The 27,508-nt window shown below is 47.6% G+C and overlaps 1 protein-coding gene across 1 annotated transcript in view; it reads right to left on the bottom strand.

Moving 5' to 3' along the window:
- The window catches only part of PRR12 (proline rich 12), an 886,666-nt gene that overhangs the window by 393,056 nt on the left and 466,102 nt on the right, over positions 1-27,508 (bottom strand). Inside the window, exon 6 of the mRNA XM_069605180.1 lies at positions 14,523-14,824. Coding sequence (XP_069461281.1) covers positions 14,523-14,824 — 302 coding nt within the window. The remainder of the gene's footprint in view (positions 1-14,522; positions 14,825-27,508) is intronic.

Here is a 27,508-nt window from a genome sequence, read left to right as displayed (position 1 = left end):
AGATCTTCAAGAAATGGGGCATAAAAAAGCGAACATCTTTATTTCGGGCAACTAACCCATAAAAACAAAATCACAATACATACTAAAAATAGAAACAGAATGTATTGCTCCACAATAAATGAGTGCTAAAATACCACTTTAAATTATTTATACTGCAATAAACACGCTCCATTTTAAAGGCACCCTCAATAAAAGTCTACATTTTTGATGCACAATTTACTCTTGGAAGTGATAAAATCATATTTGGAGCTACGGCTGAACTTCTCATCTCCAAACTTTGAACAACTGGCAAAAATGTACGCTTTAACTTCGCATTTACAGGGCAGCAGATCGTCCACATCATGCCATTTGCCAAAACAACCATTCACACCTTTGATATTTTTATCTACAGAGGTGCGTTTGCAAAAAGTAAGTTTGATCTCAAACACAGAAGAACTGATGTCTTCCTTGGCTCTTTGACCCAATGCACGTACCTTGGTGGGCCCAACACTTGCTTCCTGTTAAGGTAGCCTTGAATGCTCTTGCATGGTATTCACAAGCCTCTGTTTCGTTTTGCTTTAAATTTAAAAAAGCCTTGGTCACAAACGCCATTTCTTCTCTCCCCCCGCATAATTTGGCCGGTTGGATGGCTCAGCTGGTTGAACGCTTGTCGTGATCTGCAGGTTCAAATCCTGGCAAGGCCAATTCAGCCGTTCATCCTTCCGAGGTCGATAAATGAGTACCAATTTCAATTGCGTAATAATGATGTATGTAAATATGTCCTATGTAAAGCGCTTTAGATTAAAGTGCTATGTAACAAAACAAACGATTATTATTATAATTTAAAATAAAAATATTCCGCCAGGCCAAGCTGATCAAGAGTAGTGCGCATGTAGTTTAACCACTTCGACCGGTGGTGTACATCTGAGCCCAAGATGCCACGGACTAACAGCCTCGTCAGGGTCAAATCCGTGTTAACCCATAGAAGTAACCAGTATAACAAAGGTTGGAGTTAGATGAGATCTGAAACAAATGTCAGGCTACACTCCTGGTGAATTAAGTAGCCTGGGAAACCATGGTTCACCCCCTTGATTCTTCACAGGAAGTAATTCTCTTTCCTTTGGCTAGAATCTGATGGGTTATGCCCCCAGACTGCTGCACCAGACTTTACTTTATGAATTCGTACGGCATGATCCACTGGAAGCCCACCCAAACTACGCCCAGAACGCAGTATGGACACATTTATTTGAGCACATTTGCCGGCCTCAGTGACAATATGTGTATGCCACCTTAACCCTTTCGACACATTGACACCCAGATAGGAAAATGAATTAACCAATTGCAAGCTGGATCCTTCAGCCACTATAGTTCCAGTTACCCTTTTTGTGATGCCAAGGCACATTACTTTCGATTTTGTCATGTTGGTTTTCAAATCCCTTGCGGACATATACTCGCTAAAGCACAGCACCAGCTGCTGAAGGGCCCTTCTTGTTTTTGCAATGAGGAGAGCGTTGTCCGCGTTCATCAGCAATGGGAAGTGTCTTCTGGCTAACTTAGGCACATCTGTTGATTAATCACAAAGGGTGGTAGATAGTGAATTAATATATTAATTCAAAAGTAGCACAGCCAATACACAGCCCTGTCTGACATCGCAAGTTAAATTAATGGGATCTGTCTAGTCCCCTACAGTATAAGATCATACTCCTACTGTGAGATCTTTATGCATAGCTACCGAATGATCCAACATTAAAGATGGAATACCAAGGGTATGCAGAGAAGACCATACATTTGCACCTAACAAAGAACAGAAGGGTGCTCCGTTTTAGATAATCAATTTTGTGAAATTTGCAGCTCACCGTCTCAAAGATGGCCTGCACATTTCCAACAGACTGAGCTGTAGCACAAATAATGCGCTTGCCAGTCACCTTGAAAACATTAGTGTCAGGAGCTCTGTCCCGACACCAATATTCTACAGGCCCCCTGCACCCACATGGGTGCTGGGAGCGCATTTCACTTTGACAGGCCCTTCACTGTAAAATGTGATCTAAAAAACCCATCGCTATCCATGTTTGAAGAATAGAAATGCAAATGAGAAAGTAGCGGTTCATACCTCTGCTGTCAAAAAAAAAAATGCCAGCATCAGGAAAGACTGCCATGCAATACACACCCCGTGCGCCTATTTCAAACATGTGCATGGGGTTACCTTAGTTTTCTGCGCATTTAAAAGCACATCCTTTTTGTGACTTCGGGATGTACTTTTAAATTCAAAGAAATGCCCCCGATTTGCGTAAATATGCAATGGGGTGAAAAGGGCTTCTGAATAGGCGCATAGAGGATGCACCCATTCAGATGTCCTTTGTGGATTGGGCTGTTCCTTTTTTGGCGCAAGTGATGGGATGCACCAGAAAAGGTTTTGAGAACCTGGCCCTTTGTTGTTTTTAAAAAGAAAATTGTTGCCTTTTTTCGCAGCATTTTGTGGGATCGAGTGAATTTTTCAATGTCAAAGTAATTCCTGATCTGCTGAAAGATCAATACGACCGTCTTTCACAAACCAACCAATAGGAATATTTGATTGTATTGTTGAAGCTCTCGGTCGCCCAGCACAATATTGGCTTTTGATCTGTATCTGTGTTTTGGGAATTTTAAAGTAGGACATGATGAATTTTAAAAAAACTGGTGCCAAATCGAAATGTTCTAAGCAGTGCTTCCAGATATGCAGTCCAGCTCACACCATCAAACACTTTATAGGCATCTAGAGAAATGATCACAAAGCGCTTTGCAGATTGAGAGCCTGCTGCTATTAGATCAGTTACTCTCCTCATACTGTCGTGTGTTCCCGTATCCAAAAGGAAGCCTGTATGAACACAGTCAATCAGCAAGGGCAAAATCAGGATTCTATCACTTCATAGCAAATGTTCACATCTACATTAAGCAGCGCAATGGGTTTATAAAAACGTACATTCATTGGGATTTGTCTCTGGTTTCGAGACTATTATAGTTGCTGATTTGGTCATGGAATCAGATTTAGACCCTGAACACAAGAATTAATTACATAGTTTGGTTCGGTGGGGCACCACTAACCGAGTGAACGTTTTGTAACATAGGTCAGAAAAGCAATTTGGACCAGGTGCTTTTATATAAGGAAGGGAGCGGATGGCTTGTTAAACCTCCTGCTCAGATACTGATGCCCTCGAGGGCCTTTTCGGATTCGGTTGGGATTTCTGGGAGAGTTGACATGGCTAGGATTTCCACTCTTTCCCCAGGGATCCAGAGAGTTTGGAAGCAGTGTCACAAATCGAATGTTATCCTTCAGGCATGAACTATAATTACATGTGGCTGGTTTATGTAATTTTGCAGCTAATTGTTTATTGGCTTTACTGCCTTTGGTGTAATAGTGCTGTTCTGTTTACCGAACTGATTGGGCCGCGTTCTCAGTCATGTGGGCCACCAGTATATTTCTCGCCAAACAAAGTTCCCTTGGGATTTGCACTGTGTTTCTTCACTTATGGTCCGCTTCCCAGAGTCATATCTCTTGTTCCAAATACCTCTGGGCATTTTTTGATTAGGCAGCAGTGTTACTAATAACTAGCTGTACCCGGCGTAACACGCCGTTCTAGCATATCGGAAAGGTTGATTAAATACCATAGTACTTTTATTCATTTATTCACTGATATATTTCATTGTAAACACAATTAACAATCTTGTTATTCTCAGATAAAACACTTCATGAGCCGAACGATCGAACTCTTGAGAGAGCAACATTGTGACTGATACAGGTTTCGGAAGGTTTAGGCAGATTCTGTCAAAAGTCTGCCCCTGTGACTTAATAATGGCCACAGAAAAGGCTAAAATGTATAAGAAAGTGTTGTCTTTTGAATTTGAAAGGCATGTTTGTATCAGATGGAATGAGATGTATGGGCGGCATAAGAACAGTCTCTAAGTTTAATCCATTGGTTACACAGTCCTCTATGATGTGTCTTTGTAGACGGAACAAGTTACTTACCTGTAACTGTTGTTCTCCAGCATGGGTCTGGCATGGATTCACATGCTCATGAATATTCCCCGTCGTCAGGCTGGGAATCCTTGGTAAAGAAAAAACCAGTATCAGTTTCGTTTCTGATCTGTCTTTCGTAGTAATAACCAATCACTGGTCTCTGCGTCATACTGACCACAGCCAATGACTGCCCTCTACCTAAGCACCGCCTCTGGCAGCCATCTTCAGATTTGGAAGCACGTGAAGTGGCAGTATGACCAAGTGAAGAGCCGCAGAGGGGTAGGCGGGAGGGTTCGCATGTGAATCCATGCCAGACCCATGCTGGAGAACAACAGTTACAGGTAAGTAACTTGTTCCTTCTCCAGCATGGGGTCTGGCATGGATTCACATGCTCATGAATAAAGAATACATAGCAGTACACACATGCACAACCACGGGAGGTGGCAAAGGCTCAACATTAAGCATCACATCAACTCAACATTAAGCATCTTACCTCCTCACCAGGCTCACCTCAGGCGAACAGGTTGCGCAGCACTGCTTGGCCGACCCTGGACTCCTCCCTGGAATCCCGGTCGACGCAGTAGAATTTCGTGAAGGTGTGCGTCGACCTCCACGTAGCAGCCCTGCATATGTCCAGCAGGGGCACACCAGATAGGAACGCCGTGGTAGCTGCGATCGCTCTGGTGGAATGGGCTCTCGGACGGCCAGGCAGCGGTCGGTTTGCCAACCGGTGACAGCACATGATACAGCCGGAGAGCCATCTGGAGATGGAAGCCTTCGAGAGAGCCTTCCCCTGATTGACAGGTCCAAAGTTCACAAAGAGTTGTGACGTCTTCCGAAAACCCTTTGTGCGGTCCACGTAGAACTTCAGCGCTCTAGCTACATCCAGCGAGTGCAAAGTCCTCTCAGCCGGCGACGAAGGCGACGGGAAGAACACAGGTAACACCAAGGGTTCGTTGAGATGGAAGTCCGACGGTACCTTGGGCATGAAGGAGGGGTGCGTCCTGAGCACTACCCTCGTGTCGTGGAAAGTCAAGTACGGGGCCTTGCAGGAAAGGGCCTGGATCTCTCCCACTCGTCGTGCGGAGGTGATGGCCACAAGAAAAGCTGTTTTCCACGATAGAAACTTCAACGGGGCCGAGTGCAGAGGCTCGAACGGAGGTCCCATGAGCTTGGTCAGCACCACGTTGAGCTCCCACGCCGGGGCCGGAGCCTTCACCGGCGGGAACGATCTGAACAGTCCCTTCATGAACTCTTTCACCAGACGATGAGACCACAAGGACGTCCGCCCCGTGGTTCTGGTGTATCGGGAGATCGCAGCAAGATGAATCTTGATGGACGCGTGTGCCAGACCAGCTTTGGCCAGCGTCAGCAGGTACGGCAGTACTTGGGGAGCCGTAATCCGTAGAGGGTTAATCTTCTGTGCGCGGCACCAGACAGAGAACCTCTTCCATTTGTGTCCGTAGCATTTAAGAGTCGAGGACGCCCTGGCCTTTGCAAGAACCTCTCTGCAATCGGCCGGTATGTCGTATCCTCCAAACTCTAGCGCTGCAGGAGCCAGGCCTGCAAGTTCAGCGACTTCGGGTCGTGGTGGAGGATGGCGCCTCCTTCCCTGGAGAGTAGATCCGCGTCCGCCGGCAGCTTGATCGGCGGGGACGCTGACAAGTCCAGCAAGTCCGGGAACCATATCTGCCTCGGCCACGCAGGTGCGACGAGGATCATCCTGCACCGTGACCTCTTGAGCTGGTTGATGAGCCGGATTAGCAGAGGCAAAGGAGGGAACGCGTAGAGGAACAGGCCCTCCCAGGGGAACGAGAAAGCATCGCCCATGCTCCTCGTCTGGGGAAACCTGCTGGCGAACCTCCGGCACTTGGTGTTCGTCGCCGTCGCGAACAGGTCGATCTGGGGTGTGCCCCACCGTCGGAAGAGGCGATCCACCAGATCCTGCCGTAGTTCCCACTCGTGGCACGAGCGCAGCTCCCTGCTGAGTGAGTCGGCGATGGTGTTTTTTATCCCTGCCAGATGAAACGGCACCAGAAAAATCCCTTGGGCGACGGCCCAATGCCACAGGTCCTGCGCCTCCTTGGACAGCGCTGGGGACCTGGTTCCGCCCTGTTTCCTGATGTAAAACATGGTGGTGGTGTTGTCGGTGAAGATCCTCACCACCTTGCCCTTGAGGGACGGAAGGAAGGACCCGAGGGCCCAAAACACTGCACGGAGCTCCAGGACGTTGATATGCAGGGACTTCTCCGTCGGGAGCCAGAGTCCCCTTGCGTGCAGATTTTCGGTGTGCGCTCCCCACCCTTCCAGGGAGGCATCCGTGGTCACAGTCTCCTGGTGGGCTGGGGCCTGGAAGTCCATGCCCGCCGTCAGATGCGCGCGGGTGCCCCACCACCGTATCGCTCGTCGGAAGCTCTCGTCGAGCTTGATCCTTTCCTCGAAGCTGCCCGTCGTCTGGATCCAGCGCGCATCCAGGAATTCTTGCAACGGGCGCATCCGGAGCCTGCACATGGGAATGAGGTAGATGCAGGAAGACATCATCCCGAGGAGGGACTTGATGGACCTCACTTTGGCCGCGTCGGCCACCAACATCCGTTGCACCTTGCCCAAGATGGTCCTGGTCCTCTCCTCCGACGGGGAGGCCAGAAGGGACACTGTGTCGAGCCTCGCTCCCAGAAACAGTGCGACTTGCGCGGGCACCAGGTGGGATTTGGCGTAGTTCACGGAGAATCCCAGGTCCGTGAGGAGTTGGACGGTCCTTGCCGTGTGGACCACGGCGAGCTCCCTCGTCTTGGCGCGGATGAGCCAGTCGTCCAGGTAGGGGTAGACGTGAATCCCCTCGCGGCGCAGCTGCGCCGCCACCGGTGCGAGGCACTTGGTGAATACCCTGGGTGCCGACCGTAGTCCGAAGGGAAGGGCTTTGAACTGGTAATGACGCCCTTGGACCACGAACCTGAGGAATTTCCGGTGCCCCTTTAGGATGGGAATGTGGAAGTAGGCATCCTCCAAATCCAACGACGATAGGAAGTCTCCTTCCTCCAGCTGACCCAGGACGTGCTGGAGGGTGACCATCCGGAACTTCTGCGCCTTGATGAACTTGTTCAGACGTCGCAGGTCTAGGATGGGGCGCCATCCTCCCGTCTTCTTCTTCACGAGGAAGTATCTCGAGTAGACTCCGGAGCCCCGAAGCCCCTTTGGGACGAGTTCGATGGCGCCCTTCCTGAGCATCGCCTTTACCTCCAGGAGAAGTTGAGGGGCGTGAAGTTCTTTCCTGGCCACGGGGGGGGGACGCGCGGGCACCTTCTTTGAAACTCGAGCGCGTGGCCCCGGGCCAGGGCGTCCAGCACCCAACGGTCGGTGGAGATGGACTCCCACACGCTGACGAAGCACGCCAGCCGGCCTCCCACCGGGGTGCTTCGGTGGGGGCCCGACCCCACGGCCGGTTCAATCCTGCTTGGACGCGGCCTTGCCGCCTTGACCTCCTTGGCGACGACGGCGGGGTCCGCTAGACTTGCCTCGTCCTCTGTAGGCCTCTTGCGACGACGAGCGGGCCGCTTGACGGTAGGAAGCGAAACCGCCGCCGGAACCTTTGGAGGCGCCCTTGCCTCCGCTGCTCCGAAAGGGCGTCCGTCGTTGCTGCAGAACTCCAAGGGCCCGGGCCGTCTCAGTCTCCGCCTTGATGGCCTGAAGGGAATCGTCCACTGTCTTCCCAAACAGATTGTTCCCGTCGAAGGGCATGTCCAGGACTCTGGTCTGGACGTCCTGCCGGAAGTCCGTAGCTTTGAGCCATCCACGACGTCGAAGGCAAACGCCGTTGCCCAGCTGGCGGAACCCAGTGTCGGCGATGTCCGTCGCCACGGTGATGGCGTGGTCCGAGGCCACCTCACCTTCCTGCAGGATCTCCAGGGCCTCCGCCCTCTTGTCGTCCGGCAGAAAATCCAGCAGGGGAGCTATCTTGTACCAGAGCTCCCTGTCGTAGCGAGCCACGATAGCCAAGGCGTTGGCCGCTTTAATCGTCGTCGCTGCCGACGAGATGACTCTACGTCCCATAGCATCCAATTTCCTTCCCTCGCCGTCCGGCGGGGAAGTCGATGTGGAGGCCGCACCCCCCCCCTGCTTTCTTCCTGGCTGCCGCGGAGACGACGGAATCCGGGGTAGGCTGCGCCCGGAGGCACAGGGGGGCCGTGTCCTGGACCCGGTACTTTTTCTCGTACCGGTCTCTTCTAGCTGGCGTCGTGGAAGGGTTCTTGAGGAGGGAAAGGCCCTCATCCCAAATGTCGTCCAACAGAGGCACTGCGAGGACCGTCTTCCTCTTGGCCTCGCGCCGCTGATAAAGGAAGCCTTCCTTTTTCTTCTCCTCAGGGCAGAGTTGGAAAAGCTCGGAAGCCCTGGAGATCATGGAGTGGAAAGATCCGATCTCGTCGGGCGGAGAAGCCCTGGCGGGAGGCGACGACGGAAAATCCTCGTCGTATGCCTCGTCGTCCGTACCCGTCGCTGCCGTGTCAGTCCCCGTATCATCCCCTCGGGTGGACGGGGAGGAGGGCTGGACGGGGCGCGACGGTTGAAAAGGAGGTGGTGGATGGATCCTTCTTTTCTTGGTAGGGGGAACACCAGAAGGTCCCGGTTCTGGATCCCCCGACGGGAGAGGTTCCTCCGTCGGTAACGGTAGCCTCGTCCTTATCTCGGAGCATAAGGACTGTATGGCCAACAAAATGGCCGCCGAGTTGTCTTGCGGCGCTGGCAGAGGGGAGTCCGACGGGCGAGCAGGGGCCCCGTCGGTATCCTCGACGATGTCGTCGTCGTCACCTGCGTCGGGGTCCATTCCGACGGGCTGGCCTTCTTCCACGCCTAGGCCGTGGCTTAAGACCTCGATCAGCTCCTCTTCTGAGGTTGAGGCCGAATCTACGACGACGCCCTGCCCCCCCTTCTTCTTCCCCACGGAGGGTTTCACGGGGGTCCTATCGATGGGCACAAAAGAAGACTCCCTCCGAGGAGGCAGGGAGATTCTGGGCCCCGAGGTCGCCACCACTGGTGCAGCCTCCACAGGCTGAGCCAGGGCCGCCGCGACCGTTTCGATAGAGGGCTTGGTCGGATGGATCAAGGCCTTCACCACCTTAGGTGCGCTCACCGCCTTATCCTTGAGGGAGGGGGCACTGCCACGCTCCTCCTCTGCCTTAGAGCTCGACCGGGGCCTCTCCAGGAGCTTCGCTGGGTGCTCGGCCTTCCTCTTACCCGACCCAGAGCGTTGGCTCGTGGTTGATGGTGCCGGGGAGGGTGCGCCCTGCCTGGCGCCCATAGAGCCCGACCGTTCGGCGCTCCCGGTGCCAGCGGACTCGCGGTGCTTAGCCTTATGTTGGGCCCCCGTCGCCGGGGCGCCCTCAAAGGTCTTAGAAGACCGCTCAGATTTCTTCTTCTTCTCGCCAGACGGGCTCTTACCCTCCAGCCAGTTGGCGAGACGTTGATGGCGGTCCTTCATGGTCCGTTCCGACATGTTGCCGCAAAACGCACAGTCCTTCTCCACGTGCGTCTTGTCCTCATGAAGGCAGTAAAGGCAGAAAGAGTGTTCGTCCTCCTTAAAGACGTTCTGCAGCTGGCATCCAGGGCAGACCCTGAACAGCTTTCCGGGCGTCGAGCTTCCCTTCTCCTGGGCCATCTCCGAGACCGGGCCTGAGAAGCTTCTGGAGTCCTCCGAAGTGTAGCTCGACGAAATCTTCACCCTTGAGGGGCACAGACGAATCCGACACGGGTCCCCGTTGATCGGATGTAGGATCGGTGGAGCTTGAGGCTCTTTTGACCGAAAGAATAGAAGTTTTTTGTGAAAAGCGCGAAAAATAGCACTAACGCTCGAGAGCAATAGCACGAGGATCCCAACACATGAACGTGCGGTAAAAATCTGAAGATGGCTGCCAGAGGCGGTGCTTAGGTAGAGGGCAGTCATTGGCTGTGGTCAGTATGACGCAGAGACCAGTGATTGGTTATTACTACGAAAGAGATCAGAAACGAAACTGATACTGGTTTTTTCTTTACCGAGGATTCCCAGCCTGACGACGGGGAATATTCATGAGCATGTGAATCCATGCCAGACCCCATGCTGGAGAAACATAATTGCCAACCTTGTTCCATTGCAGTGTCCATTACAGAGTCCCTGTGATGGCATAAGATTGCGTAGTAGCATAATTACAGCGCATAATTACAGCAGCTACTTTCAGTTTTAGCTTGTGAGGAGTAATTCGTCCTACATCGTTTAGATCTTTAGAGAATGAAACGTTGAGCCAGCAATTAACTGTTCATCGACAATGGAACTGCAGTGCCCTGTGTGAAGTTGGAAAGAAATAACGTGAATTATTCCGAATGTTTGCGATAGTGCAAGGTGACGGTGACCACGTAGAACCATGCTCATGCAGTACAAAGTCTTTCAGGAGCCTTGTAGCTGGCGGGGAACCCTTCCTCCCTCCCCCCCCCCTCCCCAAGTCCAACACTATTTGCACAGGGGCATGATCCAGTAGGACCCTTCGGACGATCTCTATTGCCACTCATTTTATTAGATATCAATAACATGACTAACCTAGAGAACCATTAGTGCACCGCTGAATAAAATGTATAATCTCGCTCCCCTGAATGGAAGAACCTCAAGGTCTATCATGGAAAAGTCACGTAATATTTTTGCCGCTTCCTGAAAGTTTGTATTGTCTTGGTTGGTTGGTGGTAACGATTTGTCCATTGTGGGGTCAACCACACAGTTGAAGTCACCACCAGTGTTTACAGCCCCCTCTTTTGGGGCATACATTGAATCCAAACAAATTGCTTGGCTTCTCAACTTGCCTTTGATCAATAAGAATCTCCCATTAGTGTCTCCCAAGACATCACTAACATGGAGAGGTCCAGATCAAAACGGCAACACCCTTCCTTTTAGCACAACTGGTTGCAAAATAGCTGTGAGAGCAAGCCTTATTCAATAATGTTATATCATCCCTTTTGAGTAAGTGGGTTTCTTGTATGAAGATTATTGAGGTGCCTAGTGAAGTTAACCTCTAGGTTATGGTCATCCGCTTGATGGGTTCAGTAGGTCCCTGTACATTCAGGTTGATAATTGAGAGGTCAGGAGCCAACATTTCCATGGCAACGTGGGTTTGCCCATCTTCCAACCTCTGTTATATCTCGACACCAGAACAATTTAAGACTACCTTGTTAGCTTGCATGTTGCAGCTCACAAAATAGTTTCAAATTGCACAAACTAACCTTAAACCTTCCAAGGACAAATCCCCCACACTTTCAGCAAAGTAAATCTAAGCTCAAACTCTGCATTTATAGGGGACCAACCTTCCTCAAGTGTCATCTTCCACTTGTATGGGTGCCTATCTGGGGAATAATCCTGCGAGCCGTCCCCAGTATTCTATAACTACCCTGTTTGTAGGTAGCACCTCTTAACTTCAAAACTTCTTTATTCCCTCCTCTTCTTAACTACACAAATGAATAGCAACGCCACTTTCCATTTGGTGATTAGAGATGTCCATGCTTATTATTCTCAGATTAGAGCCTTAACATAGCCTCAGCCTCTATCCAGGATTAGAATCATCTCAGCTTTTGTCTCTGGGTCGAGGCATCTTTCTTTTCTTGAAGGATTCAATTACGTCTGCATGTTTTCTCTTTGTTTTGCATGGGCGATGTAGCAATCTCTTCGGGGTTTGATTCCCTCAAGGGGCCCAGCTCCTACAGGCTTTCTATTGGGGTCTTAACAGGGTAGCCATTAGCTCGGCACCATCTTCTTCAGAAGAAATGGTGTACATGTGAATTTGGATATTCCTAAAGTAGTTTGCATGGAAGTCCCATCTGTACCGAATCTTGCATTCTCTTAACCAGCTGGTAACCACATTGAGGCTGTGTCTTTCATTGAAGGTGAGCAGGGACAAGTCCTGGAATAAAGTAATATCTGTGTCTCCCCCCTCACTCTGATGGCAGAAATGATCATTTTGTCCAGGATCAGCTCTGCTTGGTCCAATGTCTGAAGTAGGTTACAAAAGAGATTCTAAATGTACTCCACCAGATCTTGATCTTTAGTCTAACGCAGGACTCCCCGCACTCTGATGTTATATCGATGGGAGCGATTCTCAATGTCTTTGTTTCACCCACAATCAGCTGCAATTGCTCTTCCAGGGAGACTGTTTCCCATTTCCGCCTGCTCGCATATCGAGTTCTCATATCTTCTAGTTGCTACACTGCCAGCATGCGACTACCCAAGTCCGCTATTGACAGACGGATTTTCCCACTGTTAAAGTCTTGTTTTAGTTCTGTTAAATTAATTATGTATTTTTTGTCGCAGGGGAATCGCTACTCTCAGATTCCATGGGGGGCATGTGAATCTGTGCTAGTGACAGTTGTCGTTGTTTGGCTCTTGATCTCTTGAGCAGTTAACATGGATTTAATATCCCCAGTGTTTCCTCGAGGCACTTGTTTATTCAGGCCACCAGATGTGAGCAGAAGTGGAAGCCAGGACAGGTGGAGATTCCCCAAGGACTCTGTGTACTTCCCAGTCCCCTGCAATGGTGGTTCTGTGGGCTGGAGCTATTGGGTTAAGGGGTGTCCAGGGAGATGCTGTTTCAAGCTCCATTGGGTCCGTGTACCTAAAGCTCCACTGCGAGAGGAAATACTCTGCAGCAGACCATGGCACAGGAGTCCCGACAGGGCCAGCGTGCTCGGCACCGTACCTCTCATCCGACCATTCACCTTTCACGATTTACAGTGGCAGGTGGGGGCGGCATATGCCGTCCGTGTTCTCCATCCCCAACTTCTTTCTTGTAAGGTTCAATGGAAGCAATAAGGTTCAATGCACGTTCACCGTGTTGGACAGAGTATTTTCTTGTTGTTTAACTTCAGTGATTCAATGTTCTAATACTACACCAAATGCTTGCTCTTTTTTCTAATGTCAATCGTCAAACCAGAGAGGAAAATCTGACTTTCAGGGACAACATTTGAAGGAACCAGGGTCCTGAGCAATTTAGCTATACTGATGTGGCATATCAGAGCTTCCAAAAGCCACCTGCTGCCAAGCACTCAAAAGCTGCGTTTGTTGTTCGTTATTTTCCAACATGGTGTTCCTTCAGCATTTTACAGCAACCAGCTCATCAATTGTGTTTTAAGGACGGTTTTCTTGCTTAGGGAAAACAGCTTGTACAACGGATTACCAGAACAGAAAACATCTTTGGGCATAGACATCACAGATGGAAACAAGGCTTCGAAAAAACTGGTTATAAAGGCAGATTAGCCAAATTCAGCATCTGCTGATGCATTCAAACCGTATGGACTGCAGAAGGCATCCCTGCAGTGGATTCCGACAGGGGTATTTATCTAGAAAGCAATTGATGTTGTCTTGTCTCTCTGGAAGAAGTGCAAAAACCCAGGCATATGCACAATAGGTGGAACACTGACATGGATATTTTCCAACTGCATTGTTCTGTCAAATGAAAACTTAATGATTTGCCCATCATCATAAGGGGTGTTAGACAACTCTGTTCGATGGTAGCCAAAACAAAACATGTCAAATTAGGTAGCTTGGTCATCCTAAAAACCACCTTTTGAATTGATGAGTTGAGTAACTGAGTGTTTAGTGATCTTACATGTCTGTGAAAGAACGCAAGCAGTTCAGGTGCGCACCGTCCTTACAGTACATAGATGCTTCTGTTGGAGTGCGATTGCACTTACGAGGTTTACCTAGTAAGAAGATTCACTTCACAAAACACTACATGCTTCAAAGGCCTTTTGATCAATATGGAAAACAATGCAGTCTCCTCTCCATGCAGCGGCCCTTCCTTAATGAGTGGGGAGTTATGTGTCAAAAAGGTGTCCGATCACCTCAAAGAAAATTACTCCTCAGAAGTGTCCTTGTAGGGAGCAATAGCAGGGAGGTAGTTATTAAAGACAACTGCTTGGATCATTGTCTCCCAACAGGTGATGAATAAAACACATGCCACCATACGTTTGACATAAAGCAGTGGCAGCAGCTGGAGCTCTGGGCATCCAGCCTCTGGAGGGGAGAGTTTGCCACCTGCAGCGCAAAACCCTAATAGCATTCGAGATATACAAGACTCAATCTACCATGTGGAAAAACAAAAACGGTCAAAGTATGAGAATGAATTCGAAAGATTATTAGGGATGTTAAGAGACTATGTAATGAGCCCAAGTCAAAGTTTCTACTATGACAAAGTATTCGGCAAGAGCCGAACAGCAAGAAACTATTCGGCTGGAGCCGAATAGCTTTTTTTTCAGCCGGAATTCGGCCGAATACTTACTCGAAGCCAAAATTCAGTACACACCTAGTTTCTAGTGATTCAAAATTGTGAAATATGCACTTTCATGCACATTCCTCACAGCAATTAAAAAGAAAATACTGTTTTGGAAAGATGACATGGACTTCTGCAGATTCAGCTCCTTGTATTGCCCCTGTTATAATACTTTCATTTTAAAAACACGACACATGTACTTTCCCTTGTCCAAGTATGGGGTGGACCACAAACACAGAGACCTCTTCTTCCCCCTTTCACAAAGACTGTACCTTTAAAGCCGCAATGTCCTCGACTCGGATAACAAACTCGTCCCGCTCTCGGAAAATGCCTTCCCCGTCGCTTTCCAAGTCCTCTTCATCCGTTTCCCCATTAATGGCAGCCGTGTCTTGCTTCTTCGCAAGATGTAAAGGCCTGGTATCTTCAGGCTCCTCCTGCTCTGGGGATGCCTGTGGTTCCTCAGGAATAGGTGACGCAGGAGGCTCATTCGGGGAGACAGGTGCTGGAGGCTCAGGCTGTGAGGAAAGTTCAGAAGGCACAGGACTGGTTTCCTTTTCCTCTACCATTGGGACATCTTAAAAAGAGAAAAAGCACACACTTTGCTCAAAGGCTCAGAAGAACGTAGAAGCACCCAAACACATCACTTGACTTAATCAGCAGTTATCCCAAACCACAATATTAACACTGACCTCTCGTTCAGTATTGCGAAAGTATTGCTTAAAGATTAAGACAACAATGACTGGTCTAAAACGATAGTTCCCAAGTATTCTATTCATTCATAGATTTATTTGGCAAACTACCCCTACACACCAGCAGAGAGGCTTGCACGAGAATATAAAGGGTTACTCCGCATAATCTGCTGTGAGTCATCAGGGACCAGTGACTATAGCCAACATTATTTGGACACACAAGGCACATAAAGCAGACCACCTGTGCCATCTTGTGGTCCTTTTTTCTAGGAGCGCGACAAATACTTAGTTCCGATCCCTTTGAGATGCAGAGGTGGTATGGTTGTGTGGAATTTATCAAAGATACCAATAGTTCAGAAAATAGATACAAGTATTGGCTATTTTAATACATTCAATATTGTCACACCATGCAGTACAAAAGGAGGGAAAGAGAAAACAGGCCTTTGCCTTAAGATATTTTGCCTGGCCGTTTGCCCTTTCTGATTGGTACGGTGGGGGTGCCCTAGCAACACATTTCCATAAATGCAACCATTAACTTCTTTTACCTTTGTGATGCATTATTGAGTCAAGAATCTCTTTGCCTCGCCAATAACCAAAGCTTCACTTTCACAAACTCACTTATACTAAGTGGTATGCAGAACAGCTTTTATTACTCGGCTGCTGATCTTGTTTCAAATTTTTGTTTGATTTTTTTTTGTAAACTTTCCTGCATGAGCACAGTTATAGTTATTTAACTGTTACACTATAAGAAAGTAATTCTAGTACAAAACAACATAAACAGGCGGGGACTTTTTAGGGACCACAAACTAATCTTCTGTGCAACAAATACAATGTGCAAATATAAGTTACAAAAAAATGACAGTGCAGTGAAAGAATATTTCAACAACAAGTGATGAACAACTTTACTGAATACATGCATTAGAGTTGTATGAAGCAAATATTTGAATTATACTTGATTTAACTGTGTTTTACCAGTTTTTACAAGTCGGTTGCTTTCATTCTTTCTTTCTGTCTCGGTCTCTTTGTCCTTGTGTCAGTATGTCATTATTTCTATCTTTGTTTGACATACATTAGTGGTACAGAGCAAACATCCTATTTGAAACTTTGAGACAGAACTCGAGCTCGGAGGCAGAACAGAGCCCTATATGTGCCGCACAATTGCACACATAACCGAAGTCCCAAGAGGTGGGTCTAGTATCACACTTTCTAGGTGGGCGTCTGGATGTTAAACCGGGCGTTAATGTTCTTGCGGTGGACTGTAAGGGCACCAAGGGTGCAGCGTCCATAGGCGTTTCGGCTTGGAGAGATAAAAGCCTTCTTCTAGGGCCAGGAAAAGGTCTCCCGTGAATGCGTGTCCCTGGGTCTGGGCCCTCTGGCGTAGGAGAGGAGATTATTTAGGGCCAGGAGGGTGAGGTGACCGTGTCCCAAATGGAGTAGGACACTGCTGCTATGGAGAACCGCACACAGGGACCAGGAATCCAAATGCAGCTGGTGGGTACCAGGCGGAAAAAGGCTGCGGCAGGCTCCTTGAGTCAGGTAGACACAAGGATGCCGGGAACTGGAGGCGCTGCGTCGAGTGCAGCCATTTCGGTCTAATGCACACTTGTGAAGATGTGTGGTAGGTGACTGCCTGAGAAAAACAGAAGGCAAGCTCCTTGTGTAACGAAGAAACAAGGATTTGTGAGGTATGGTGCAGCGCGGTGGAAGCAGCTGCTCGGAAAGAACACAACCAGATAAAGCATCAGTCCTGGGATGCACAGCCATAAAATAATGTGTGTCAAATGTTGGTCCCAAACAGCAAGTAAATCCCTTCTGGGTGAATAGCTCTCAAGAGTGCTGAAGCAACAGCCAGATCTCTTGTGGAATTGGCTGCAAATCTAACAGGAGTGGTTTTGCTGAGAAACCTTGGGGTATCCTCCAATTTGGCCCCAGAGAATCCTCTATTTGGGTGGCCAGGGGACGGCCGTCCCTTTCGGATCCAAACACTGGGGGTGGACGAGCGTGGGAGAGTCACCGAGGGGTCATTTACATGGGACTACCCTAGGCGAGACAAGGTATACCCTTTTTCTAGTTATCCACAATCGCACATCCCCTCTGTCTTTTTGGGGTATTTTCAAACACACATCTCCCCCGCCCCCCATTTTCACATTAATACTAAGAAGAGGAGGTAACCTGGAGGGGTGAAGATTACCAGTAAAAAAAAAACACTAAGACACAGAGGACAGACTACAACACTCTGGCAAGGTCAGGCAGACCCAACCCTGACCACATACCTGCAGACAATCAGCATCACACAGTTGCATAAAGGGAGGCTGCTGAGGGAGAGAAGTCCGATGCAGTTGGGAGAGCAGGAGGGAGGCTGCAAGGCTGAGACCGGCAGAGGATCCCTCTTTAAATCTCAAATGCCAGAAGCGAGCTGGAAGGATGTCTGGAGTGGAGAAGCCAAAAGGCTGAGGGCTGCCAAGGAGATCCAAAGAAGGACGGTGTGCTACAACTCTGACCCGGTCAGAAGGGCTGCAGCGTGTCACAGAGCCTTGCCTCTTAAGTATTGGACTCAGGCAGACAGGACCCTGCTGCTGGCAAGGCCCAGACAATTGCTTGTTACCTTGGGGCCAGTGCCAAATCCAACGGTGTCTGAGGGGCAGGTGGTGGGACCATGACCTCAGCCCACAGATCCAGAGGGGCTACCTGCCAGCGTTGCTACCTGGGTGAGCCAGAAAAAGAAGAACCCAATGGTATGCATGTGACTGAAGAGGGGTCAGAGATCTGAAAGTGGACATTCCAAGTATGAAGTTAAAAGGCAAAGGCAGAAGTGCATTCTGGGAGTTGTAGTGAACTGAGAGCAAACAAAAGTTATCATTGAGAAAGACAGGTTTGAGTCCGACGGAGGGAAGTCTATGTTGAACTGTCCATGTATCAGAAAGAGGATATTGGGCTATCAAAGCACCAAAAAGGCAGAAGAATACCCAAGACTGCTAGAGAGAGAACGTATGCGAGACAACTACATTTACCAGAAAGCATTGGTGCGAGTCGAAATGGTCATGCTGAGTGAGGTACACATCAAATCCTTGCACATTCGAAAGTCTTAAACGGGAAAGCAAAATAACCTTGAAGTGAAATGTAGAACATTACAGTAAGGAGAGGAAAACCAGAGGGACCTTTTGGGAAATTGTGCTGCCGTGAATTTGAAAGACCAGAGAGAAACCCAGACCTACACCAATGAAAGCGTGAGAGGTCTGGTTTGAAAGATTGATGGGTCAGAATTATGAGGAGTCTTTTTTGTTGCTTGAAAATAAGACAAAGGAAGCCTACAAAGAAAGTGTGTCTTTGAAATCAAGGCAAGGAAAGCCTGACAAGATTATGTTGTGGAAATATTTCTATCAAGGAAAAACAAACATTGTGAATTGTGCAAAGTGGTTTGAAGTGGGCAAATTCTGTGAACTATATATGCCAGTATGCAAAACAAGGGGGTTCTGGGAGTCTCTCTACCGGCCTCAGTCACGGGGGAGTCTCAACCAGATTACATATGCCAGCCACGCGGAAAGAACTTGTTAAAAATCCGTGTGATGTGAATGTGGGGAAGGGAGTTACCCTCGGCTAACACGGACATTCTGACATTTCTTTTGAACACCGATTTTCTTTTTTGAAGTACACATCCCCTTTTCACATTTTCTGTATTACATTAAGGGCAGGCATTAGTATTTTTTTTTTTAGTATAGGCCCTTTTTATTTCACTAGAACGGTTTTCTTTTATGTTGATGGTTGCGATCACTCTAATCGTTATAGGGCTAGATAGGAGCTCTCCCACCCATCCGAACATTTAATAATAAAGGTTTTGAACCTGTTGTCTTGTGTCCGTGTCATACTTGCGATACCAGGACTACACCTTACACTTTGGAGTACAGACCCGGATGCATGATGCAATCCACCTTGCAACATCCTGCCTGGACATTGTTCCCTTTGGATCCTGTTCCAAAATCTACAAATGGTTGCTTTGAACGTCTTAGATATTTGGTTCTCTATGAAATCAATAGGTTTATGCACACTTCACTTACAGAATGTGCAAACCAGGTACAATCCTGAGTGAAGGCAAAAGGCAGTTTACATGCAAACCCATGAAAGCAGATGATCCCAGAACCACCACATGAATAGGAAACATGACTGGAATTCCAAGTAAAGTTATGACCACAAGGAAAAGTGCACCAACAAGTCCAAATTAACTTAATAACTTAACATACATGCACATGATTGATTTGCAGGCTTATTGAGAGAACAAAAGTGGCTGGCTCACCTAGCAGCAGAAATGTCATTAAACCCCTAGGTTCAGTTTTATTAGCCCGAAGAAGTGGAGACAAAGAACTGAACAGTTTAACATCTCTCAGAATAATTGATGCATTCACTCCGAGAACTGTTGTACAGATGGGACATTTTCCCCATCAGTACCTGAATGTGTTTTTTAGAAAGTCCCAATATCTAAATAAAGAACTTCAAGTAAATGTACTGACCCATAGCCCAGTTCCACAATTGCATAGCTCTTTTTTGAGAGTCATTTGCAGAGGTCTTGGAGTAACGGAAGATTTTGCGGCGGTTTGACTGTGTATGGTATGTGCTCTTCGTCTGCCCGCTAATTTACACTCAAGATGATGTGCTTGAAGGAGAAATACTAAAACTTGGAACTGGTATTACAAAGGTGAGTAAAAAATGTACATCTCGGGATTGGCAGTGTGTTCATCCTTTTTTCTTTGAACTGCCATTCAACTGTGTTGCTGGCTTTTAGACTTCTGAGAGCAGCGTCTCCCCCTCTCTTTGACTTATTCCAGCGCTGAGAGTAGGTGTGGCAAATCCCAATCAGATGAATGACCATGTAGCCAGGGCATTTAGATGGTTAAGACAATGGTGGCGCCTGGCGCGGACCTGTATGTCGAGATCGCTACAAAGACTCGCCAAGCTCTCCACAGGGTCTGTTCTGGGAACTTCCAACGGGATGATGGAGAATTGTACCTTTCAAATCAAGATACACTTTGAATTGTCACTTGTGAGGCTCGTGCCTCGGCCTCAGCAATAAAGGCTCCCAGGAAACCCTGTTGAATATATTAGGTAACAACATACACTGTGCAGGATGATGAATTCCATTACCCCGAAACAGGGGAAACCAAAACAGATGTTTTCTGGGAGATTGGTTGACAGGAGCAGTACTGTTTTATTTTGCTGTACACACCGGACCAATAGAACAGGAAACCAGCTGAGCAGGGTCTTCAGCGCATCTGTTCCAGGCTCAGACGTTCGCCTTAAAGATTACAGCTTTCCGGAACAATGCATCCAGGTCCAACAACTGGTGTTAACGGACAATCCCTCGAAGATTCACATCAACTCGATAAAAGAAATCCTCTTCTCTTAACAGAAAGTCTTCAACAACTGACTTTGTTTCCCCCACCAGGTTCTTCCTGGCCTTGTTTAAGAAGAGATCTGTTCTCTGCACCTGTGGAAATTATGTCGAAGCTCGACCTGGGAAGTCAAGCTCATGAATTCTATATCATCTCCCCAAACTCTGCCTTGGCCTCTCTGATATCAGCCATCACTTAACCCTCTTCCCTCCTCATTGCTGCACTTGCTGAATAACAGGCATAATAGGTTAGTCCCCCCCCCCCTTTTGCCTCCACAGCTTTTCATAGTGTTTTTAATGTGTTGCACTCCCCTGTTCCCTCGCTTTGCCCTGTAGGCGCTTTGAAACATTATTTTACTTGCTGTATAACAAGCGAACAAGAAATAAAATAAATGGGTCAGCCGGGTTTAAGCACAAATACGGTTTTCACCAGATGCAACAGGATGACTGACTTCCACCCAGTAGCCTCCGTCTATCACACCAGCTACCACACCCAAAAAGCACTTGTGGCCTAACGCCCAGGGCCACTCTTCCATACATTCCCTCCAAGACATCCAACTTAAGTCCAGAACAAACCATGGCCTGGCAGGCACTTGGGAGGAATGGTGACTTCTTTGTCTCTCAAAGATCGCAGCCCGCTACTTCTGGTTTGACCAGTGTCAGAAATCTGGCTGTGTTGGTCAATCGCATCATTCTCAACTTCTTGCAAGACAATGGGTGCCCTTTATATTGGGTCCCCCGGATCACACATCTGACACTACATGTCACAGATGGCACAGAAATCACTGAGTGGTAAGGACAGTCCAAGGGTTTTCATTTTATTTTGTGGGACCTAGGACCATCTTTCTTGTGTATGTAATTGACCCTCCTCCCTAACCAAGGTATCTGCAATCCCTGGTTAGGGAAACTGGCAGTCTAATATCCACAAGGGACTTTCTACCTGTCCTTACCCTCATCTTTCCCTCTCTAATCTGACTACTTCCGGCACACAATCCTCCTTCCTTTCCAGTGTCCCTTCAGTGTTTCACTCCTCCTGATCTTGCTTGCCCTTTGCTGTTACTTCTCCCACTCCACTACTCCTCCACCTCCTCTCAGATACTATTACACTTTTCCTTGCTACACTCATTACTACTCTCCTCCAACTACTACTATTCTCCCACCACCACTATTCTCCTCACGCTGTACCATTCAATTTACATACACTCCTTACATTAACCTCTATACTCACTCTTCACACAAACACACACACACACTAACACTGCAGCACCACTTCAACTCCACTGAAAATAGCCCACCTGTTGAACAAATGGCTTACAAACTCCACCGCTCCTTCTTTCCTCCTGCTGGTCACTTGGTAGTTCTCCACCTCACCATAAAACTCAAACCTCGAGCCTCCCATCTCCTGCTGAAATCACCCTCCTCCTGAGAGGATTGGATAACTTACCCTGACCATCGGACCGTCCTATCCACCCGGGGCGTGTAAAGACAATGCATAAGGAGGTTAAACTTCACCCACTTTTTCCGCCTGGGCTTGCTGTGTATGGCCAATGATGACCCAGGAGATCCAATGCTTTTGTTAGTGTTTCACGCACTGTTCCGTGCAGTCTCGGCCTAAGCTCATGAAGGGAGGGTGGGTCATTCTCCGAAGTTGGTGGTTTAAGGTGTCTCTCAGTTGAAGTGTGGGCTTACTGGTTCCCTTTCCCAAATCTGCAAGACCTTCTTCTCTGCTGCGTAAAAACGTGGCTGCCCTCTCTTTCTTCAGCACTGCAAGTGCTTCCGGTTTGTGCTTCGGTCGTTGTGCAGCACTTTTGTCTCCCCTTGGTGGCTTGCTTTTCCCCAATGGTAGACCTCGATCTTGTTCCGACGATGGTACCGGTCTCTTCTATTTTGGGGCCGTATTCTGTTCTACAGAAAATAGAATAAGTCTTGCAAGTTTCCATTTTTAGAGTAAACGCTGGAAATATAAATGGTCTGCACGCTATTAGCTCGGCACAAAGGGGGCGGGGAGGCGCAGAAATCGGGCCTTCTCTGCTGGTACAGGCCACCTGATGGGGAGAACTGGTTCTGGACGTCTAAGACTTCCCACCCTCATCTGAAAGGGGCTCTCATCCTCTCTTGACAAGACCAGTGCCACATCCATTTATTGAAATAGTGCCTTGTATATGGTTTCCTGGCCCCAGGAAGGTCCATGCGTCATTGAGGCAGGTTTAAATGACTAATATCTAGGAGCTCAGGCTGCAAAGTTTATAGCTTGTGGTGATCTGTGGAGTCTGCTGAGTCAACAGGTTGTATACGGAAGGCAATTTGATTGCTGAGAATTGTAGGAGAAGAGGATGCCTCACTTGCCTTACCCACGTTGGAGCAATGAGGATTAATATCGCACTCTCGTTTCAGGATCACTTTGCACGGGAGGGGAAATTAGAGGAAAGTATAAGCAAATCTCCCTGACCAGTTCATCCATAGTGTGTTGCAGAAAGACACTGGTTTTCGGTATCTGGACACAAAGATTGGTAATTCTGTGGTTAGACTTATAGAAAATAGGTCCATGTCTGGATGTTGCAATGTTATGGTAATGTTTCTTTGTAAAGCGCCTATTCACAAGCGTTTCAAAGCGCTCAAGGAGGGAGGGAACAAGGGGAGAAAACAGTCATTCAGATCCCTTGAACAAGTCTGCACAGTCAGAGTAAGTGCATAGAATACAATTAACACTGTAGATAACAGCAAATAGGTCTAACGACGATCGAGGATTCTGCAGTTTTTCCAAGTGCATTGAGGCGCCACCATGCAAGGAGTGGAGACAGGGACGATAAATAGACCATCTTCAAGGCATGGAGTGTTCAGATCGTGCAAGTGCACAAACCGTATAGGAGAGGGGAGAAGGAGAACAACTGCAGGGAGGGGCCTACAAGTGCACCCAGTCAGTCAGAAACCTGGGTAAGTGCTGAGAGATGCCACTCTCATGGGTCATTGACCAAGTGCAGTAGTGATGAGGCAAGTGAAGGCCCGGGGGTAGTGCGAGAGTGCAGCCATGTCGTGAAGATGGGTTTGTGACGAGTTCCCACTCGTGTTCTTGTACTAGCAACGTACTAATGTGGTCTGCCAGACAAATGTGCACTCTCGGTACAGGTTGGCCTCGTATGTACACTTGCTTGTGAAAGCACCATTGTCTGTTCCGCCTTGTTTATGTAAAACATGACTGTTGTATTGTCCTCTCCTCTCCTCTCCTTTAACAAGGGTGCTCTTGTTGTGGATTAGTGTGTGGAAGCTGTGTGAAGCTTGCAAGGATCACTAGCATCTCCAGTACGTTTATGTGCAGAAAGGACTGCAGAGGTGTCCACAAAGCGTGTGCTGTTACTTTAAGTTGCACTGCCAGCGTTACAAAAGGATGGTATTTCAATAGGTTTGCCACTCCTACAGAGGATACATGTTTAGGCAGGCCAATGGAATGAGAAATATACAAGGCGCCCTCATTTCTAGCAGGTGTAATATTGTATGCACAGGTATTGATTAGTTGGGCTGATAACAGTTGTGCCAGCAGAGCCTGAGCTCTTTCCTGTGAAAGGTATGTATTCCTTTTTTTAAAGTCCAGAATTGCCCTTAGGAACGTTTTGGACTGTCTTGGAACTAAGCTTGACTGTCAGATTTATAGAGAAGCCCTGTTGGTGAAGGAGCTCTGCAGTCCTTGTATTTTGTTGGCACTTAATGGCGTAATCTCCCTTTATCAGCCAATTGTCCAGATAGGGATAAACTGATCTTTTGTCTGTGCAAACGTGCTGCGATTATCACTAAAAATGTGTGAATACACACGGTATGAATTGGTAATAGTTAAGTCCAACCTTGAACCAGAGGTACTGTTGATGACATTGCAACATGCAAATATAAAAGTATATTCGGAGCATCTGTGATTTGACAAACTTGTTCGCCGAGTGAAGGACGAACACTGGCCTCATTGTTAGGTCTTTCGTTTGGTACCATGAATTGCATAGACATGGTTTGAAATAGCTGGGAGCTATTTAGCCCCCGCTTCTAGTCTAGTAGAGCCTTGTTAGCTTGAAACCATCAGATACCAGGAGATACTTTTGGCTCCAAGCATGCATGTGTGAAATTAACTAAGTGTTTGCAGAGGTTAATAAAGAACTATCAGGACACATCTATTACACATTTAAACCCAATGGATCATAAATAACGGGTAAAAGGTGAAGTGTGCATCATATGTGGAGTTTAGAATGGCAGTGCTGTGTACTCAACTGATGCCCAACACCCATGAACTGGTTTTAGCTCCTGCTCATCGAGTCTTAATTTCAAAGCCTGCATAGAGTAAATACCTTGGTTTCGTTGGAGTTGGGGAACTTCTTTGATGGCCCCCATTTAGAAGCAGTATTTCCACTTTGTCTTGCCAAGGACACATGATGGGTTGGTATTTCTTTGCAGCCGAGTGACAGATAAGGCCTTTGTTTAATTAGCTTGATGCAGTAGCCTTGCTGCAGTGTGCTCAGCATCCACTTGTCATTTTTGATACCCTCCCATACATGGGTGAAAAATATTTCACCCCCTACTGGAGAGGCATCGGAGCACCGTGTCACTGTTTTGCGGAGGACCTCCCCAACCCCCTCTTCCACTACCTCTGTCCCGACGTCTTAGATAAGCAGAAGGATATCAAGAAGACTGACCTGGCAAAAAGCTGTGGTCTCATACCGCCCCAAAGTCTGGCGATATAGGGACATGTCATAGCTTTAACTTTGGTAGTGAAAACTACATCTCAAATGGCATCTCCATGGAAAGATTGTAGCAGAGATTTGGCTGGGAGTTTAGTGTCCCTGGTTCTTTTATCACCCACTCAAGTACCTAGCCAACTGCCTGTCCGAACCAGAGTGGATCTTCCATGGGACTGTTAATTGACGTTACCTGCGTTTCATGTTTGAATCCTGTACCGCTGAGCAAGGCATGTAGCTTTAACAATTTGATGGCATGTTTTAGTTGCACCTATTGCATTCGTGGAGTGTTGACCCTTTGCACCATTTCTTGCACTTGTGCCTTCAAGGAATCTGGTAAATTCTTAAGAGCTGAATTAAGGTAATCTCTTTAAACCAAATTGTACCCGGTCATTAGGGCAATTGAGTTTACTACACGCACATGGTACACCGCTGCAGTGGCCATTTTTCTCCCCATGGCATTCATCTTTCTGCCTTATGATCTGGCGGATCTTGAGGTTCAGAAGTGGGGAGGGGAGCGGGTGCCCGCTTTCTATTAGTAGTGAGCACCAACAAATTGGGATATGAGGGGGGCTGAGGGCAAAAGCGTACACTTTTTTCAATCCATATGTTAATCGCCTTCTTGGAGGCAGGTTTTAATAGAGAGGGCGCAATGTGTTTTTTTCACTTTCACTGATTTATACAGTGGCACACATTCTGATTGGATAGAGGATATCCTCGAAGAAGATAAATGTCAAACTCCTCGGTTTGAATCCCGAAGAGTGCTGCTGTTCATTTTGTAGCAAAGAAGTGTATGCAAAGTGATATGTTGGTGAATTTGTAAGAGCGATCTCTGCATCCGTTGTCAGATCCAAGAGGTACTCATCTGGCTTGCTGAAGTCCTCTTCAACTGTGAAGCATTCTCTCGGTCATTGAGCGGGTAGCCGTCTTCACCTTGGTCCTCAATATCATCTGGGTGCTGTAAGGAAATCATGGTATCAAACAGTGAAGACAGACATGTGATCACAGTTCAAGGGTGTTTATTGAACTCCAAATGGATTGGTTGAACACCTATCTAAATCTAAGGATGGGAGCAAGCTGCAAACATGAAATAATGATAACGCAGTCCCAGTCAAGTCTCTGTCAAATATAAGTGCCCATACTAATAAACCTATTGCCAATCCTTACTTCAAATGGATTGTGTCCTCCCACGTATTCCTCATCTTTGATCTTCAAGTCTGGTTGCAACTGAATTTATTTAATGGGGTCGAGCGTCGTTCAGTGTCGGATCTTGGTCCTCGGCAGTCTCTGTAGCGTCCCTCGTGAAGTCGCCGGTGGTATATAGTAGCATGCTCGCTGACCGTTACCTCAGTTCTGTTTTTTCTGCATTGCTGCGTACTTTCGGAGCTACTCGCCTCAGCGATTAAATTGCGTTTTTCTTCAAGAATGGCCTGCACACAGAAGATGAGCTTCAAGTGGTGTTCAGGCTGTGGGGCCAAGATGTCGATAACAGACCCACAGTGCATTTGTCTGTGGTGCTTGGTATCAGGCCACAAGGTCGACGACTGCAGCTCGTATCAATCAATGACTTTCAAGGTCTTGCGGGAAAGGAAGGGGAAACTCGATGCAGGTAAGCCCTCCCCCAAATCCCCAGCTCTTACCCCTTCAAAAAGGAAATCTTACTCTGACTCGAGAGATGTCTCTCCTGTAAAGAAACGTCCGGTTCACGACGCTCGTCCTCTTCCCATAAAAAGGGTAAGAAACAGCATTGCAGATCCTGGCTGTCTTGCTCTTCAAAAAGTTACTTTTACAAAAAAGAACTCTACTCCAGCGGAGTTAGAAAACTTCTGTTTACAAATGTTACACATTTTTAAGACACACGCTCCACCGAGTGCTCCTCTAAAGGCATCCGAAAAAAGTGGCGACCCCTCTGCATCTACCAAGACTGGTAGGGAGTCTTGTGTGTCCTCTTCACGCGCACCTAAGAGCCTGAGAAGTGAGGTTCCTCGACCCCGCCTCCATATCTACATGCCGACTTCCACCTGCACAAAAAACAGATTTCACAATCGGCCAGTCTTAAACTCTGCCAATACTGTATATAACTCATGTAACACTGCTGCTATCTTGGGAGAGGCTACACTGACATTCAAGGTTCTTAGCCCTGTCCACCAGCCTTTTTTAACATACAAATAACACATATGTAACTTTTGAAAGTTACCTTAGAGATTGTCAGGAATCCAGCAAAGTTGAATTTGATTTAAAATAGAATTTGATTTCAGTGCTCAATGTATTTCGGAATGTCACGTCCAATAAGCACTCTTCCATAAATACCCATCCTTGTTTTGAAACCAGGAAAATCTAAATGAAATCAGCAATCAGCAGAGAACGGTCACAAGCAAATATTTTACACTGACCCACCCACAAGGAGATTCCCTCTGTAATCAAGATCATTTTTATTTAGCAGGGGAAGGGGGATTATTTGTGTGGACTCATGG

Source organism: Ambystoma mexicanum, chromosome 1p (assembly GCF_040938575.1).
Source record: "Ambystoma mexicanum isolate Mex_15411 chromosome 1p, UKY_AmexF1_1, whole genome shotgun sequence".
Classification (NCBI taxonomy): domain Eukaryota; kingdom Metazoa; phylum Chordata; class Amphibia; order Caudata; family Ambystomatidae; genus Ambystoma; species Ambystoma mexicanum.
The sequence above is the reverse complement of the archived record's forward strand: the minus strand, read 5'-3'. Positions and strand labels throughout refer to the sequence as shown.